The 16942-nt window shown below is 44.2% G+C and overlaps 1 protein-coding gene across 1 annotated transcript; it reads right to left on the bottom strand.

Moving 5' to 3' along the window:
• Positions 1-1167: 1167 nt before the first annotated feature.
• On the bottom strand, positions 1168-15389 carry LOC126095424 (uncharacterized). Its single transcript, XM_049910220.1, has 2 exons — positions 15008-15389; positions 1168-1373 (listed from the first exon to the last, which is right to left on the bottom strand). The coding sequence occupies exons 1-2, from the start codon at positions 15387-15389 to the stop codon at positions 1168-1170; spliced, it is 588 nt and encodes a 195-aa protein (XP_049766177.1).
• Between the last annotated feature and the right edge of the window lie 1553 nt (positions 15390-16942).

The raw sequence follows: 16942 nt of genomic DNA on the forward strand, positions 1-16942 counted from the left end.
TATTTGTCAGCAGCGAGCCGCGCAGACAGCAGTCATCGCAGCTTACGGTATTGTTGGGGTTTTTGGGCGCTCAACATCGAGGTCATCAGCGTACGGTATTGTGCGCTACAGCTATTGCGAGCCCCATATTTCCTCCACAACAGTACACTTCACTGAATTTCACATGTGACAGCCTCGACTGTACCTAGAAACATTCTAAAGGATGATTATTCAATTTGAGTAGGCGCGCCTCTCAGCCATTCTGCCAAGTCAATAACCATCTTAAACTTTGTATAGAAATTTCATTAGCGAATCCTATCGTTGAGAGGTAACTTCACATTCCGAAAAGAACCAGGATATAATTAGTTCGATTCATAACTAAAAGTGCCATTGTGATTTCTCAGAATTTCTGCAAAATAAATAATAATTTTCATTAGTTTCATGTTTTTCTTACACTAACTAGCACTACTCCAGTACCCAAGTATCCCACTAGTTACGTAAGAAATTTTGTGAATTTTCGTGTCATTTTCTTACAGCGGACGACTCCAGAAGACATTTATTGCTGTAAGTTTTTCAGGCATTTCTCTTTAGAACATTAGGAGCGTCTGTCCGACTTCTGTAGTAGTGTGGGGGTGGAAATAGAATCTTGCAGGAGCCACAGGGTAAAGGGTACATCTCAGATTAATCCATTGCGCAAATAACAGAATCTCAGATCAACCCCACGCTCACAAAATAGAGAGAGATATCGCCCTTAATGAGATACACGCCTTCCGCAATCGGAAGGAGATGACGGTAACAGCGTGCAGTGATCGTGTGTGCCTAATTATAGCAATATACACAACAGATGGCAATTGGTGCACACCGACGCGGGCTGTGCGCGGTTTCCGAGCACAGCGCCCTGGAAACGACTCCAGCCGGGAGGTGCGTGCGCCGAGCGGCGCAGTGAGCCCTGGAGTGGTGCGGAGGCGGCAGCCCCTCGCAATTGGTTTGCGGCTGCGGCGAGGCAAACTGGCCGTGTTGACGTATTACTGGCTGCCGACATTAGACATTACGGTTAAACCGGGCGAACGGGGCAGGCCGGCCGAGCGCGGAGAGGCGGAAGAGGGGGTGGACGCGGGGGCGGCGGCGGCGGCGGAGGCGGCCCGCGGGGATGAGCGTCCCGCATTGTTCGCGCGTCGCGACGGCGCGTTAATCCCGGCGCCGCATTGTGCCCGCGCCGCCCCCGGCGCTGCTGCCGCCGCCGCCGCCGCCCCCGCCGCCGCCCGGCTGTGTGGCGGATCCGCTCCGCCAGAGGTCGGCACACGCTCTCGTCGCGTCGCGCCGCGGACGGACGCCTCTCTTACCTCCAGCAACGCCCGTGTAATCTACCCCTCTCTTCTCCAGCTGTGTTAACTCTACCGTGTGTAGCGACTAGCGGCTCGTCTGCTATTGAAGCGAAGCCACTGTCAATCCTGGTTAGGGTGATCTCCACTCAAGTTGTTGCCGCTTCCTCCGTATCATTCGCGATTACTACAAAAAATTCCTGTCCTACCCATACGACACACTACTCCCTACCCTGTGTCTTTCCCACCGACTGTATTTCCTACTATCCACCTCATCACCTTCGTCTCATCTCCATAGTTTTTCTCATCTAACAGGCCCTTATCTTTCTACCCACACCCCTCAACCCTATTGAACACACTCTCTTCCCCGGCAATACTGTGCAGGTCCTTCAGATTTTAAGTCAAAGTGCAGTACTTTTTTTTGTTTTTTTGTTTTTTGTTTTGTCAGAAGAACTTCACCTTCCTCCGATATTTTTTAAAATGTATATATTTTCGTTTTTATATATGTGGTGTCTGTTCTTTTGGATATGTCCCAAAGAAGAGACACTCGTATACACTGGCTTCCAAAATTAAAGCAACAAATAGCTGTTTCCCTGTCTTGTGCCTAATTAACGGTATAATCATACAAGCTGTCAACAGACATCTGTACAACCATGTTCTGCATGGAAGGCAATATTCCGGTCACCTGACAACCACGCCAACGATGACGTCAGGGCACCTATCAAACGGGGTAGTGTGTGCCGCGTAGTCCCATATCCACAATCGCTTGCGTATACAGACAGGGTGGTATGTAACAAATTTATAGAGATCGGAACGGTATCCAAAAGACGGGGGCAGAGACGATCATGTGTGATATCAGAAAGAGAGGAGCGTTATTTGGCTGTAAGGGCACGACGGTACCGCCTTAGTACTGCACGTCATCTGGCATTTGAACTCGCAGCATCCACTGGACATGTTGTATAGAGACAAACGGTGACCAAAGGCTCCGGTAGAGTCGCCTTTATTGTTGGAGACCTACTGTATGTGTACCTCAAATGCGTCTTCACATAAGGGAACGTTTAGTGTGGACTCCTCAACATACCAACTGGATGTCGAACAGAATGTTCTTTTCACTGGTGAATTCCGATTTGATCCGGGAGCGACTCTCCAAGCATTCCGGAGAGAAACCGATATCGAGAAGGATCCCAAATGGTTTGGGCAGGTATTCTGTGGGCCAGTCGAACCCCTCTCCATGAAATTGTACGTGTGAATAGGCACGATTTAACTGCTGTCAGCTATCGTTACGAAATTTTGGGACGTCATGTGTGGTTGTTGGCGAGGTGGTGTGGACCTAGACTTCGTAACGATGGACAATAATAGTCGACTTCATAGACAACGGTGGCTGATGTTTCTTTGGAAAGAAAATATGTTGCACGCTTGGCGTGGCCTGCTCGCTCCACCGATCTGAATCCCATAGAGCATGTCTGAGATGCACTAGGGTGTTTGCATCACGTCAGAATCCACCAACCACTCTGCAAGACTTGCGAGCAGCTCTACAGGACGAACGGCCATTATTACACCAACATAATTGATGACATCATTCAAAGCATTCCCTGTCCTTGTCGGGCCTGTACTGCTGTCAGAGGTGGTCACATCCCATACTGAGCACTTTAATCAGTTGTCGGAATGTGTGTGCAAATTCGTTCAGCTGGAAAAAACGGAGAAGATTCTCGTCTACCGTTATGCATATAGCAGCTATTTGTGCTCTGTATTCTTTACATTGTTTCTACTTCATCACCTGTTTATACTGTTTCATGGCAGAATAAACGAAGCCTTGCAAAATTTCCGTTCGTTGCTTTAATTTTGTACACTAGTGTATATAATTAAAGCGAAGGCGAGTAATGATGTCTTCAGTGCGAATGCACACCATGCTCGAACTCGCATGGGAATCGGCGAAATGCCGCGTGTAATGAGGATAATGGGCAAAGGGCGCCACATTCGTAGTGTGTGAATAAGTTGAGAATTTAGGTTCGACGGGAGGCGTGCAAGGATAGTCCGTGGAGCTGCGATGACCAGTCAGTCCGGATGGCTTTGTGGCCAGAGCAACTGCCTACTAAGCAGCAGACTCGGGCTCGAATCACGGTACAAGACAAAGTTTCAACTTCCCCATTGATTTAAATCATTTACCACTCGCAGACAATGTCTGTAATTCATTTGTTTCTTGATTTTATTTTTTAATGACCGTCTTTGATTTTCAATTCAAAAGCCGAAAACAACCCCGTATTTTGTTTATAATTGTCATTCTAAATTTTTTCACTCGCTTGGTTGAAAAGCGAAATATTGTACCGCTAGCCATTTTGGACGAGGGGGATGAAATAACAATGTTGTTGTTGTTGATGTGGTCTTCAGTCCTGAGACTGGTTTGATGCAGCTCTCCATGCTACTCTATCCTGTGCAAGCTTCTTCATCTCCCAGTACCTACTGCAGCCTACATCATTCTGTATCTGCTTAGTGTATTCATCTCTTGCTCTCCCTCTACGATTTTTATCCTCCACGCTGCCTTCCAGTACTAAATTGATGATCTCTTGATGCCTCAGAACATGTCCTACCAACCGATCCCTTCTTCTAGTCAAGTTGTGCCACAAACTCCTCTTCTCCCCAATTCTATTCAATACCTCATCATTAGTTATGTGATCTACCCATCTAATTTTCAACATTCTTCTGTAGCACCACATTTCGAAAGCTTCTATTCTCTTCTTGTCTAAACTATTTATCGTCCACGTTTCACTTCCATAAATGGCTACACTCCATACAAATACTTTCAGAAACGACTTCCTAACACTTAAATCAATACTCCATGTTTACAAATTTCTCTTCTTCAGAAACGCTTTCCTTGCCATTGCCAGTCTACATTTTATATCCTCTCTTCTTCGACCACCATCAGTTATTTTGCTCCCCAAATAGCAAAACTACTTTACTACTTTAAGTGTCTCATTTCCTAATCTAATTCCCTCAGCATCACCCGACTTAATTCGACTACATTCCATTATCCTTGTTTTGCTTTTGTTGATGTTCATCTTATACCCTCCTTCGTAGACACTGTCCATTCCGTTCAACTGCTCTTCCAAGTCCTTTGCTGTCTCTGACAGAATTACAATGTCATCGGCGAACCTCAAATTTTTTTATTTCTTCTCCATGGATTTTAATACCTACTCCGAACCCTGTCTCACTCCCTTCCCAACCACTGCTTCCCTTTCATGTCCCTCGACTCTTATAACTGCCATCTGGTTTCTGTAAGAGTGTATTCCAGTCAACATTGTCAAAAGCTTTCTCTACGTCTATAAATGCTAGAAACGTAGGTTTGCCTTTCCTTATTTTTTCTTCTAGGATAAGTCTTAGGGTCAGTATTGCATCACGTGTTCCAACATTTCTACGGAATCCAAACTGATCTTCCCCGAGGTCGGCTTCTACCGGTTTTTCCATTCGTCTGTAAATAATTCGCGTTAGCATTTTGCAGTAGTGACTTATTAAACTGATATTTTGGTAATTTTCACATGTGTCAACACCTGCTTTCTTTGGGATTGGAATTATTATATTCTTCTTGAAGTCTGAGGGTATTTCGCCTGTCTCATACATTTTGCTCACCAGATGGTAGAGTTTTGTCAGGACTCGCTCTCCAAAGGCTGTCAGTAGTTCTAATGAAATGTTGTCTACTTCCGGGGCCTTGTTTCGACTTACGTCTTTCAGTGCTCTGTCAAACTCTTCACGCAGTATCATATCTCCCATTTCATCTTCATCTACATCCTCTTCCATTTCCATGATATTGTCCTCAAGAACATCGCCCCTGTATAGACCCTCTATATACTCCTTCCACCTTTCTGCTTTCCCTTCTTTGCTTAGAACTGGGTTTCCATCAGAGCTCTTGATATTCATGCAAGTGGTTCTCTATCTATCTTACCCCTCGTGAGATAAGCCTCTACATCCTTACATTTGTCCTCTAGCCATCCCTGCTGAGCTATTTTGCTCTTCCTGTCGAACTCATTTTTGAGACGTTTGTATTCCTTTTGCCTGGTTCACTTGCTGCATTTTTATATTTTCTCCTTTCATCAATGAAATTCAGTATCTCTCCTGTTACCCAAGGGTTTCTGTTAGCCCTCGTCTTTTTACCTACTTGATCCTCTGCTGCCTTCACTATTTCATTCCTCAAAGCTACCCATTATTCTTCTACTGTATTTCTTTCTCCCATTCCCGTCAATTGTTCCCTTATGCTCTCCCTGAAACTCTGTACCTCTGGTTTAGTCAGTTTATCCAGGTCCCATCTCCTTAAATCCCCACCTTTTTGCACTTTCTTGAGTTTTAATCTACAGTCCATAACCAATAGATTGTTGTGAGAGTCCACATCTGCCCCTGGAAATGTCTTTCAATTTAAATCCTAGTTCCTAAAACTCTGTCTTACCATTATATAATCTATCTGAAATCTCTTAGTATCTCCAGGGTTCTTCCACGTATACAACCTTCTTTCATGATTCTTGAACCAAGTGTTAGCTACGATTAAGTTATGCTCTGTGCAAAATTCTACCAGGCGGCTTCCTCTTTCATTTCTTAGCCCCAATCCATATTCACCTACTACGTTTCCTTCTCTTCCTTTTCCTACTGTCGAATTTCAGTCACCCATTACTATTAAATTTTCCTCTCCCTTCACTACCTGAATAATTTCTTTTATCTCATCATACATTTCATCAATTTCTTCATCATCTTCAGAGCTAGTTAACTTGAACTACTGTGGTAGGCGTGGGCTTCGTGTCTATCTTGGCCACAATAATGGATTCACTATGCTGTTTGCAGTAGCTTACCCGCACTCCTATTCTTTTTATTAATTATTAAACCTACTCCTGCATTACTTCTATTTGATTTTGTAATTGTAACCCTGTATTCACCTGACCAAAAGTCTTGTTCCTCCTGCCACTTCACTAATTCGCACTATATCTAACTTTAACCTATCCATTTCCCTTTTTAAATTTTCTAACCTACCTGCCCGATTATGGGATCTGACATTTCAGGCTCCGATCCGTAGAACACCAATTTTCTTTCTCCTGATAACGACGTCCTCCTGAGTAGTCCCCGCCTGGAGATCCGAATGGGGGACTATTTTACCTCCAGAATATTTTACCCAAGAGGACGCCATCATCATTTAATCATACAGTTAAGCTGCATGCCGTCCGGAAAAATTACGGCTGTAGTTTCCCCTTGCTTTCCGCCGTTCACATTACCAGCGCAGCAAGGCCGATTTGGTTAGTGTTACAAGGCCAGATCATTCAATCATCCAGACTGTTACCCCTGCAACTACTGAAAAGGCTGCTGCCCCTGTTCAGGAACCACACGTTTTTCTGGCCTCTCAACAGATACCCCTCCGTTGTGGTTGCACCTACGGTACGGCTATCTGTGTCGTTGAGGCACGTAAGTCTCCCCATCAACGGCAAGGTCCATGGTTCAATGGCGGGGGAGGAATAACAATAAAGGAAAAAAATAAATAGTGGGTATCACATGTATATGTGTTGTGACGTCATCGCTGACCCTCCCTCCACACTGAACCGCTTCGAAAACACCCCCGCTCTCCCAGTCCCCTCCCGGCGATTCTTTAAGGAATCAAACTGCCATGTATAAAACAGTTTCCAATATCTGATTACGTTGGATATAAATTAATTTTTTAAATATTTGACCTTAAGCATTTAAATCCTTTATGGTTGAAGACGTAAAATGTTAATCATGTTGGTTCCATTAATTTCGGATTATTCACCCACAAACTAATGTAAAAAATTAAAACTAACGTGAAGCTGAAATTCGTAATCGCGAGAAGCAGAACTACCAACATTTCTCAAAACCTATTTTTTCTCCTGAAATATACTTCGCAAATAATATCTTAAAAGGTCTGCCAACGGTCTTGCCGCAGTGGTAACACAGTTTCCCGTGAGATCATCGAAGTTAAGCGCTGTCAGACTCGCCTATCCCTCGGATGAGTGACCGCCGTCCGGGTATGCCGAGCGTTGTTGGCAAGCCGGTTGCACTCAGCCCTTGTGAGGGCAGTTGAAGAGCTACTTGACTGAGAAGTAGCGGCTCAGGTCACGAATACTGGCATGTGGCAGGGAGAGCGGTGTGCTGGCCAGATGACCGTCCGTATCCACATCCAATGGCGCCCATCAGCTGAGGATAACGCGTCTGTCACTCGGGTTGGCCGTTTCGAGATCTGTTCGAAGTGAGGAGTTCAGTGGCATATGTGAAGATTGACTGCAAAATTTGTTGCGAATATAGTTGGTAGTAAAGAAATAATAAATTAAAATCTCGTGCTCGATGTTCAAGTTTTACCGCACGAATATCTAACGTACAGTAAGCGATAAACTGTTATCCTTTCATTATTTTGTGAAGCTTTATGCGAGATGAAGTTAACAAAAGGTGTATGGATGAGTGTACGGCATTGTGGGCCGGGAGTCCCCCATTCGGGGAAGTTCAGCCGCCACATTGGGCGACTTGCACGTCGGAGATGGGGATGAAATGATGATGAGGACAACACAACACCCAGTCCCTGAGCGGAGAAAATCTGCTCCCCCAGCCGGGAATCGAACCCGGGCCCCTGCCACGCTGACCACTCAGCTAGCGGGGGTGGACAACAAAAGGTGTAAAATTACGTTAAAGTGTGCTGACACTCCCTAAGTGCTCTCACTATCAAACAATAAATGAGTTACAGTCTAGGTAGTTTGCGTTGCGTTTTAAGAGAAGCTAATCTCGCAGATATTATGGCGCTATATATCTCCTCAACTATTTGTCACACAATGATATATTTTTTCCAGGTAAGTGCAGGCATATATTTCGATACTCTCTGGAAAATACGATGCTAACAGACATAGTTCTAAAGGAGTAGTAAATTAAAACGCCATGCCCAATGCTGCATGAATAGCGAAGATGTGGTATGTGAAAAACTTTGTTCGTTTTATTATTTTTGTGGGGGCTGTCAGCAACGGAAAGTTTTTAAAAGTTTGAAATTATGTGTAAAGTTTGTAGGAAGTCGCTACTCATATCATTCTCAAATACTGGATATACAGTTTGCGTAATTTGCGCGTTGTGAGTTACCCTGCCTCAAGACATCGCAGTTTCTAATTACAGTGCTTGACTTATTGTGCTGGATCTTGAACGCAATATTATACCTATGATTGAGTAGATTATGACAGTAGTTGGAATTTTTAAATTCGGTCAATAATTACCCGAAAATAAAAATTTTATTTGCCCTGGAAACCATTAGACAGGTAATATGCTACTGGGACTGGGTGATGGGTGATCAGGTGACCTATTAGCCGTTTACTAATATAGATAGGCGCACAGCACGCACACGTTTAACTCATACAAAATTTTGAATCCAATCGGGGCTTTTATGTTGTAGTCTATAATTCTTATCAATCAGGTTAATAAAAATAGGTTAATAAAAAATAAATTAGCCCTTATTTAAAAACGTCATGTTTTATGAAATATAGAATGCAAAGATGCAGACCTTTCAATATCTTAAGACGAGCACGTAAGTACATCGTTCTTTGATCTACATTTATATCAGAATCTACATCCATAATCTGCTAACCACTTTGAAGTGCGTGGCAGAGAGATAATTCCATTCAACCAGTTGTTAGAACTTCTTCCAGGTTCATTCATATATAGAGTGCAGGTAGGGTGTTTGCTCTTACGGCACCTACTGATCGCAGAGGAAAAACCCTCAACTACCTTCTGAAAGTGTTTTGTTTTAAGTAACTCACCAGTACACTAAGACACATGATCCTCTAAAATACCTTTACTTAATTTTTTTGATTTATTTTCAAATAATTTATAAAACTTGGCGCAAATGCTCATAGCCTCATTTACACAATTGCTTATTTTAAATTCGTTTTTGGAGAGGATCCGCCTAGAGCAAATCACAATTTTTCTTTTTTTGTATTTCCCAGACACGCTTTCGCTGAGGTTTCAGCATCATCTATGGTGTGCGTTTATTATCTTTCTATAAAACAGGAAAAATGGTCTTTACTACTTGTACACCAGCAAATTTGAATTTTCAGGACATATTTGAAAAACAGACAATGTATTTTTCACAGTTCGTTATCTACAACGATATGAATTTGGTGTAGAACAGTTAGTTACTACGAAATTTTGCGCCTGAGAATGTCACACACACACACACACACACACACACACACACACATAAACACACACACACACACACACACACACACACACACACAATCTTTCACATAGAATTAGTGAATGGTAGGCATAATCATAGTCGTAAAATTTCGAAGTAAATAGCTGTTCTACATTAAATTCTCTATGGTTGTAGATGACAAACTGTGAAACAAAACAGCTCCATTAAATAACACAAAATACCAGTAAATCCACAGATTGTGGTAACAAGGTATTTATACAAAACTTTGTTTTTCAAGTATGTAAATAATGTCTTAAAAAACCGGCCGTGGTGGCCGAGCGGTTCTAGGCGCCTTAGTCTGTAGCCACACGACCGCTACGGTCGCAGGTTCGAATCCTGCCTCGGGCATGGATGTGTGTGATGTCCTTAGGTTAGTTAGGTTTAATTAGTTCTAAGTTCTAGGGGACTGATGACCTCAGCTTTTAAGTCTCATAGTGCTCAGAGCCATTTGAACCATTTTTTTGTCTTAAAAACTCAAATTTGTATGTGTAGAAGTAGTAAAGAGTATTTTTCATGTCCTATAGAAAGATAATAAAAAAATCCACAGATGATGCTGAAATTTCAGCGAAACATGTCTAGGAAATAAAAATAAAAATAAAAGTTGTGTCTTGCTCAAAGCGGACCCTCTCCATAAACAAATCTGTTTGTAAGGAAACACAGACACCAGAACTTCAACTTAAAGATGATTATTGTTTATTTTCATAGTTGATGTTTGTTTCTTTTGTGGCGGCGTTCGTAAGCGACAAACACTTCGCTGTAGAAACGGCTTACGAAATCACCGCCACACTTTTAATAGCGGGCCGACCGGTCCGCTGGAACAGTGAACAGAAAGATGAAAACCCAAACACTCTGATTAAATAAAAGTCGGTACTTATCTTTATTAACGAAGATACAGAAACACAGTAGTGAACTCCGTGTCTACAGAAATCTGTCTAGTTCGAGTCGGAGCGGCTAGGTCAGCGTCGGCTGACGACAAACAACAACTCTGCTGCGATGAGCACACAACTGACTAGCAAGCACACAAATCGGTGGCGAGTATACAACTGAGCGGCGAATACAGAACTGTCCTAGCGCTCGCGACTCCAGCTCTTAAGAAGCCAGAAGCCAGCGGTGGCGCGCGCAGACTTGCGGCGATTTCCTGTATCGCTGGCGCTGCTTATGCGGACGGCGTCCGGACTTTGATGCTGCCAACCTTTTGGCAGCGGGCTCGGTTGGCATTACTGGCTAGGATATAACAGTTTCTTCATCGGTTAGTAATATATACTGTAAAATCTTTTCCACGTCTTACGTGAATTGGTTTTTAATGCTCCAATTTTCCCCTCATTATTAATCTCATTACAACACCGTGAATCAAAATGGCTCTGAGCACTATGGGACTTAACATCCATGGTCATCAGTCCCCTAACTAACCTAAGGACAGCACACAACACCCAGCCATCACGAGGCAGAGAAAATCCCTGATCCCGCCAGGAATCAAACCCGGGAACCCGGGCGTGGGAAGCGAGAACGCTACCGCACGACCACGAGATGCGGGCTCAACACCGTGAATCAATTCTGGTGGAGGTGAGATGTTGAGATGGAATGAAATTTGGCGTTAACTTGCGTTTCAGAAGAAGATTCAGTAGTTCCCTTTCGTAACGCGTCAGGAAAATGTACTGAGCACACAAAAGCATTAGCAACTGGAAAATAATCAGCAGATTTATAAGGATTGACCCACATATTCCGTTTTTATTAGCCTGTTTAGTACAGATTATGCTATTTATTTTCAACTAACTTGAAATTTTAAACATAGCTCCGAACTGTGTGACAATGTAATAGCGTTGGATGAGAGTCACCTGCCTGCGGAAGGGGAGAGGGTGGGGTGAAAACGGGGTGACACACGAGCGTAACGCCTGCCCAGCTGGAGTTCCCGCACGACGGCTGTGCTTAGCAGGTTGCGTCACAGCCCCTACAGGCGTAGTGTGTAACTTACCTACTGCAGAAAGTCTACGACAATTCATTCGATCTGTGTAATGCCAGAAGCAATTTCTACCAAACTGGACACACATAACACTTGCGATCTGGAGAAAATTACTTTGACACCGCTAGGAATGAAAGTGGAATGGGGGGAGGGGTGATTTTAAAGCATGACTCAGGGGGAGCCTGGACCAATTCCAGTTTTAGATGTACGAAGGCTGTCCAAAAAGTAGCGAACCGCATTTTTTTCTTCAACAATTATTTATTGAACATAACGAAAATTACACATACGAAATATTGGTGTTTTATCTACACACCCTATTTTTCCTCGTAATCTCCATGCCGTTCCATGGCCTTCCTCCAGCGCGAAACGAGGGCTTGTATGCCCCGTCGGTGCCAATCCTTGTCCTGGTGACGAAGTGCTTCAGTGTGTGAATCACGTCATCATTTTCCTCAAAATAACGTCCACGAATGGCATCCTTTTATGGTCGAAACAAGTGGACGTCCGAGAGGGCTAGCTCAAGTGTGTCAGGTGTGACAGCCGTGAATGGCCTCCACGACCGATACAAATCGTGGAGCTCTGCCTAACCGCCTTCTGATGACCTCACCCTCCGTGCCAAGCGACTAACTGTACTTCTGTCGACTGCAGATGCTCCATAGACTTTGCAGAAGCGTTTGTGAATATTCCCCATAGTTTCTCTCTCTGCAGTAAGAAATTCAATGACGGCACCTTGCTTGTGACGTACATCACCTACACGCCATTTTGAAACTGTCCTGCATCCATGCTATTTGCGCGGAAATGGCGGGACCTTGGGGCGTTCGCTCAGGAGACTTCAAATAATATACACGTAACGTTTCGCATTCGTAGCTTTGTTTTCGACTGAGAAAGAAATGCATTGCATTACTTTCTAGGCAACCATTGCACATTACTATTTTACTATGTTTCTACTAACTCCCTGTCTTGTCTGTCTGTCGGGTACAAATTTTGCAGATGATTTTGAACTAACTACCCAATGAGTCAGAGCCTTGAAACTTTTAGCATAGCTCAGAACTGGATCACAATGCAATATTAACTCACCTTCTTGCCTGGTGTGTGGCGGAGGTTACTTTGTATACCACTACCCTTTCCCTCTTTTCCTGTTCCAGTAGCAAATGGTTCGTGGAGAGAACAGTTGCTGGTAATCCCCCGTGTGACTAATAACTCTAATTTTTAGCTTCACGGTCTTTTCATGAGGTATGAATAGGAGGAAGCAATGTATTGGTTGACTCAGACGTAGAGAAACAGTAACAAACCTGAAATTTACCTCATATTCTTGTTGTAATCTCATGAAGATGTTTTAAATCAATAATATTTTTATATTTAACACATTTTTATATCATATTAAAAAGTATGGAATAATTAGTTGTGTAAAAATAATTTTTTTATTTATCACGTTTTTATATTAGACTAAAAAGTACAAAAGGGTGGTGGGTTATAAAAAATAGAAGTTCGGACATGTTAAGGCCGGTCGTTGTGCCCTGTGTGTTTCAACAAGAAAACGTATGAGCACATGTTGCTCTGTTTTCCTGACCTACCTAGGTACTGAGGGTATTTGACCATTGACCGAGCCAGGACATTCTTGAGTTCTGTCAGCCCTTGGAAACATCTGGTCGCTTGTTGCTGAGAAACTGACACATCACCACTCAACAGTCACTATGGGCGATGAACTATGATATAGAGTTATGCCAGCATGGGATAATCTTTCCACATTCAATCTCAGTTTGGAACAGTGCCTAGCTGGGTCCTACTGCCACCTGGGTCCTACTGCCACAGAAAAGCACAGTATATTAAATTTCACACCCTAAGTATCCTGAAATGGCAAATATAATCATAATGTCTTTCTGATATGCTGTTTTGATATTAATGGGATGAGGAATTCTGCCTTATGCAAGACACCTTTTCTATTTAGTTTTACCCAGACATGTCTCAGAACTTTTTGTCCTATCTTCAGTGGGTTATTTTATTTTCTTACTGTAAAATTGTTGATACACATTAACATTTAGAGAAACTTTTGGTACAAAATATTTACGATTGTGAATGAATAATTGTTGTAAAATATTATACATAATTTGTTTACAGTTCACAGTTGAGATATGTACTATTAACGACTCGCTGCGCTGTATGCTGTTTATTACATTATGCATAAGATTTTAGTTATAGCTTAATTGGCAAAAGCGTGGATGTATGCATTAGTTAGTTACATTTTATGTTGAGTACGGTTTTTTGAAGTTTCGTGGTTGTAGCCCGAAATTTGTTGAAGAGCTTTGAAGGAAATGGTTCAAATGGCTCTAAGCACTATGGGACTTAACATCTGAGGTCATCACTCCCCTAGACTTAGAACTACTTAAACCTAAGTAACCTAAGGACATCACACATATGCATGCCCGAGGCAGGATTCGAACTTGCTACCGTAGCAGCAGTGCAGTTCCGGACTGAAGCGCCTAGAACCGCTCGGCCACAGCGGTCGGCGCGAAGGAAATACCTGGCTTGGCGTAGAAATAATCATCTTGTGGCAGCTGTCTAACAAATTCCAGAACACAAGCATCAAACTTCGAAAAACCACACTCAACATAAAATTCAAGAAACTAATGCATACATCCACCCTTTTGCCAATTAAGCTATAACTAGAACATTCGACATAATGTAATAAACAACATACAATGCACCAGGTCGTTAATACACCTCTCAACTGTGAACTGTAACAAATAATGTAAACTAAATCACAACAATTATTCATTCACAATTGTAAATATTTTGCGGCCAAAAGTTTCTCTAACTGTTAATATGTAACTACACTTTTACAGTAAGAAAATAAAATAACCCACTGAAGATACTACAAAAAGTGCTGAAACATGTCTGGGTAAAACGAAACTGAAATGGTGTCTTGCATGAGGAGGAATTCCTCGTCCTATTTTTACAGCAAGCACTGATATAAGACGATAGTTCAAATGGCTCTGAGCACTATGGGACTTAACATCTGAGGTCATCAGTCCCCTAGACTTAGAACTACTTAAACTTAACTAACCTAAGGACATCACTCACATCCATGCCCGAGGCAGGATTCGAACCTACGACCGTAGCAGCAGCGGATATAAGAAGAACTGCAGCACCAAAAGATGACTGTATTCGCATTATTTGCCATCCGAGAGCGTGCGTCCTTAATATAGTCAAGGCGGGAGCTCGTAAATGTGGAAGGAACCGCCCACCTACCTCGCAGGCCTATAGCTGCTAGGAGAAAGGACGCTACGCGTGATGCAGAACTACTGCAGTTACGATGTGAACTGGAGGCAGCCGAGGTACAGATGTGGAAGCAACTTTGGAGACCAGTGCGTTAGCACCAGTGCGAGCGCGTTCGTTTGGGCACAATCAACTCGGCCGCGGCGACGTCGCGCGGGGACACATTACTCGGCCGGGCGAGGTGGCGGCGAGTTTAATGGGATTGCTCGCGCTCGCGCCTGAGAGGGGTCGCGCCCGAGTAAATCTTGCCAGTTTAACCCCTCCAGTCGCCGCCGCGTAATTGGTCGCCATTGTTACGCCGCCCTGGGGACCGGTAAAAAATAACGACGCCCGCCCACACTGCTTTTCCTCGCTCTCGCGGCTCGCGTGTTGCGAGTAATTGCGGAGGCGGCGTCGGCGGCGGCCTTCCTCTGGTCGGCGCCTTTTCCGGACGCGTGGCCGCATTGTTGTAACTCGCGAGGCGGCGGCGGCCGCTAGCTTCCGGCGGGCTCCCAGAAGACCGCAGTCCGCCACAGGGCTGGCTGCATGTTTGAAGGCGTGCTGGGACCCAGGGCCGCGCGCCGGCGTCTGCGACTGCCTCTTTTGTCAGACCGCGTCGCTTCTGAGACAGGCGCGCCAACCTTTGACCTCCGCGCCTCATTCCGCCCAGCGAATAGAGCGGTTCGATATCGTATGTAGTGGTTATTGAACAATGAATATGCCATGACTTGAAAGTCTCTTCGGGTTTGCTGCCGGATTCTAAAATCAACTTGACTCGATATTTCGGCGATCCAGCTGTTCGCCATCTTCAGGAAAATGCTGCTTCTGCTGATGAGTCCCGCTGAGAACTGACGCCAGGCTGCAAATCGACGTCCTATATAGGCCACCGTTCAGTACACGGGCCAGCGCTGCCCATCATCTTTGCTGCCCTCCAAGACAGAGAGGTGGTGCCGCCCTTAGTGGAACACTGCTGGCAACGATATATCGCGCTCAGGGCCGCACCGAAGAACGTTCAGTTTTGATGCCAGATAATACAGGATTCCACGTCTTGCTATGAGGAAACCCATTGTTGATTAAACTCAATTAGGTTGGCGGATAATTTAATCAACAGAGACATTGGGTTTCCTCATAGCAAGACGTGGAATCCTGTATTATCTCGCTTCAAAACTGAACGTTCTTCAGTGCGGCCTTGAGTGCGATACATCGTTGCCAGCAGTGCTCCACTAAGGGCGGCGCCACCTCCCTGTCTTGGAGGGCAGCAAAGGTGATGGGCGGCGCTGGCCCGTGTATTGAACGGTGGCCTATATAGGACGCCGATTTTCAGCCTGGCGTCAGTTCTCGGCGGGACTCACCAGCAGAAGCAGCATTTTCCTGAAGATGGCGAACAGTTGGATCGTCAAAATATCGAGTCAAGTTGATTTTAGGATCCGGCAGCAAACCCGAAGACTTATTACGCCGGGAAAGCCTACGTAATCACAGTTTGCCATGGCATTCGAAATACCGCTTCGCTGTTGCAAGAATCCCTTTGTTACTCTCAAGTTTTCTTTCCAAAACACTGACTGTGCAGACTCGAATCGGTAGTTTTTGCATTCGTCCAATTCGTCATCCTCAGCGAACATAAACGTTTAGTTACTTCTCGCTTTACTTCCCTTCATGCAGTTGGTATCGAATCGGTTGTTTTCAAATTCCTCTCATTTCTTTTTCGCAAATGGTGAAGTCGATAGAGACTCGGACTACCGAATACCTTTTGTCACTCGCCTTGTTTTTCCCCGCGCATGTACGAGAGTTGTCCAAAAAGAAATGCACCACATTTTTTTTTCTCAGCCGAAAACAACGCTACGAATGCAAAACGTTACGCATATACACTACTGGCCATTAAAATTGCTACACCACGAAGATGACGTTCTACAGACGTGAAATTTAACCGACAGGAAGAAGATGCTGTGATATGCAAATGATTAGCTTTTCAGAGCATTCACACAAGGTTGGCGCCAGTGGCGACACCTATAACGTACTGAGATGAGGAAAGTTTCCAACCGATTTCTCATACAAACAGCAGTTTATCGGCGTTGCCTGGTGAAACGTTGTTGTGATGCCTCGTGTAAGGAGGAGAAATGAGTACCATTACGTTTCCGACTTCGATAAAGGTCGGATTGTAGCCTTTCGCGATTGCGGTTTATCGTATCGCGACATTGCTGCTCGCGTTGGTCGAGA

Source organism: Schistocerca cancellata, chromosome 8 (assembly GCF_023864275.1).
Source record: "Schistocerca cancellata isolate TAMUIC-IGC-003103 chromosome 8, iqSchCanc2.1, whole genome shotgun sequence".
NCBI lineage: Eukaryota > Metazoa > Arthropoda > Insecta > Orthoptera > Acrididae > Schistocerca > Schistocerca cancellata.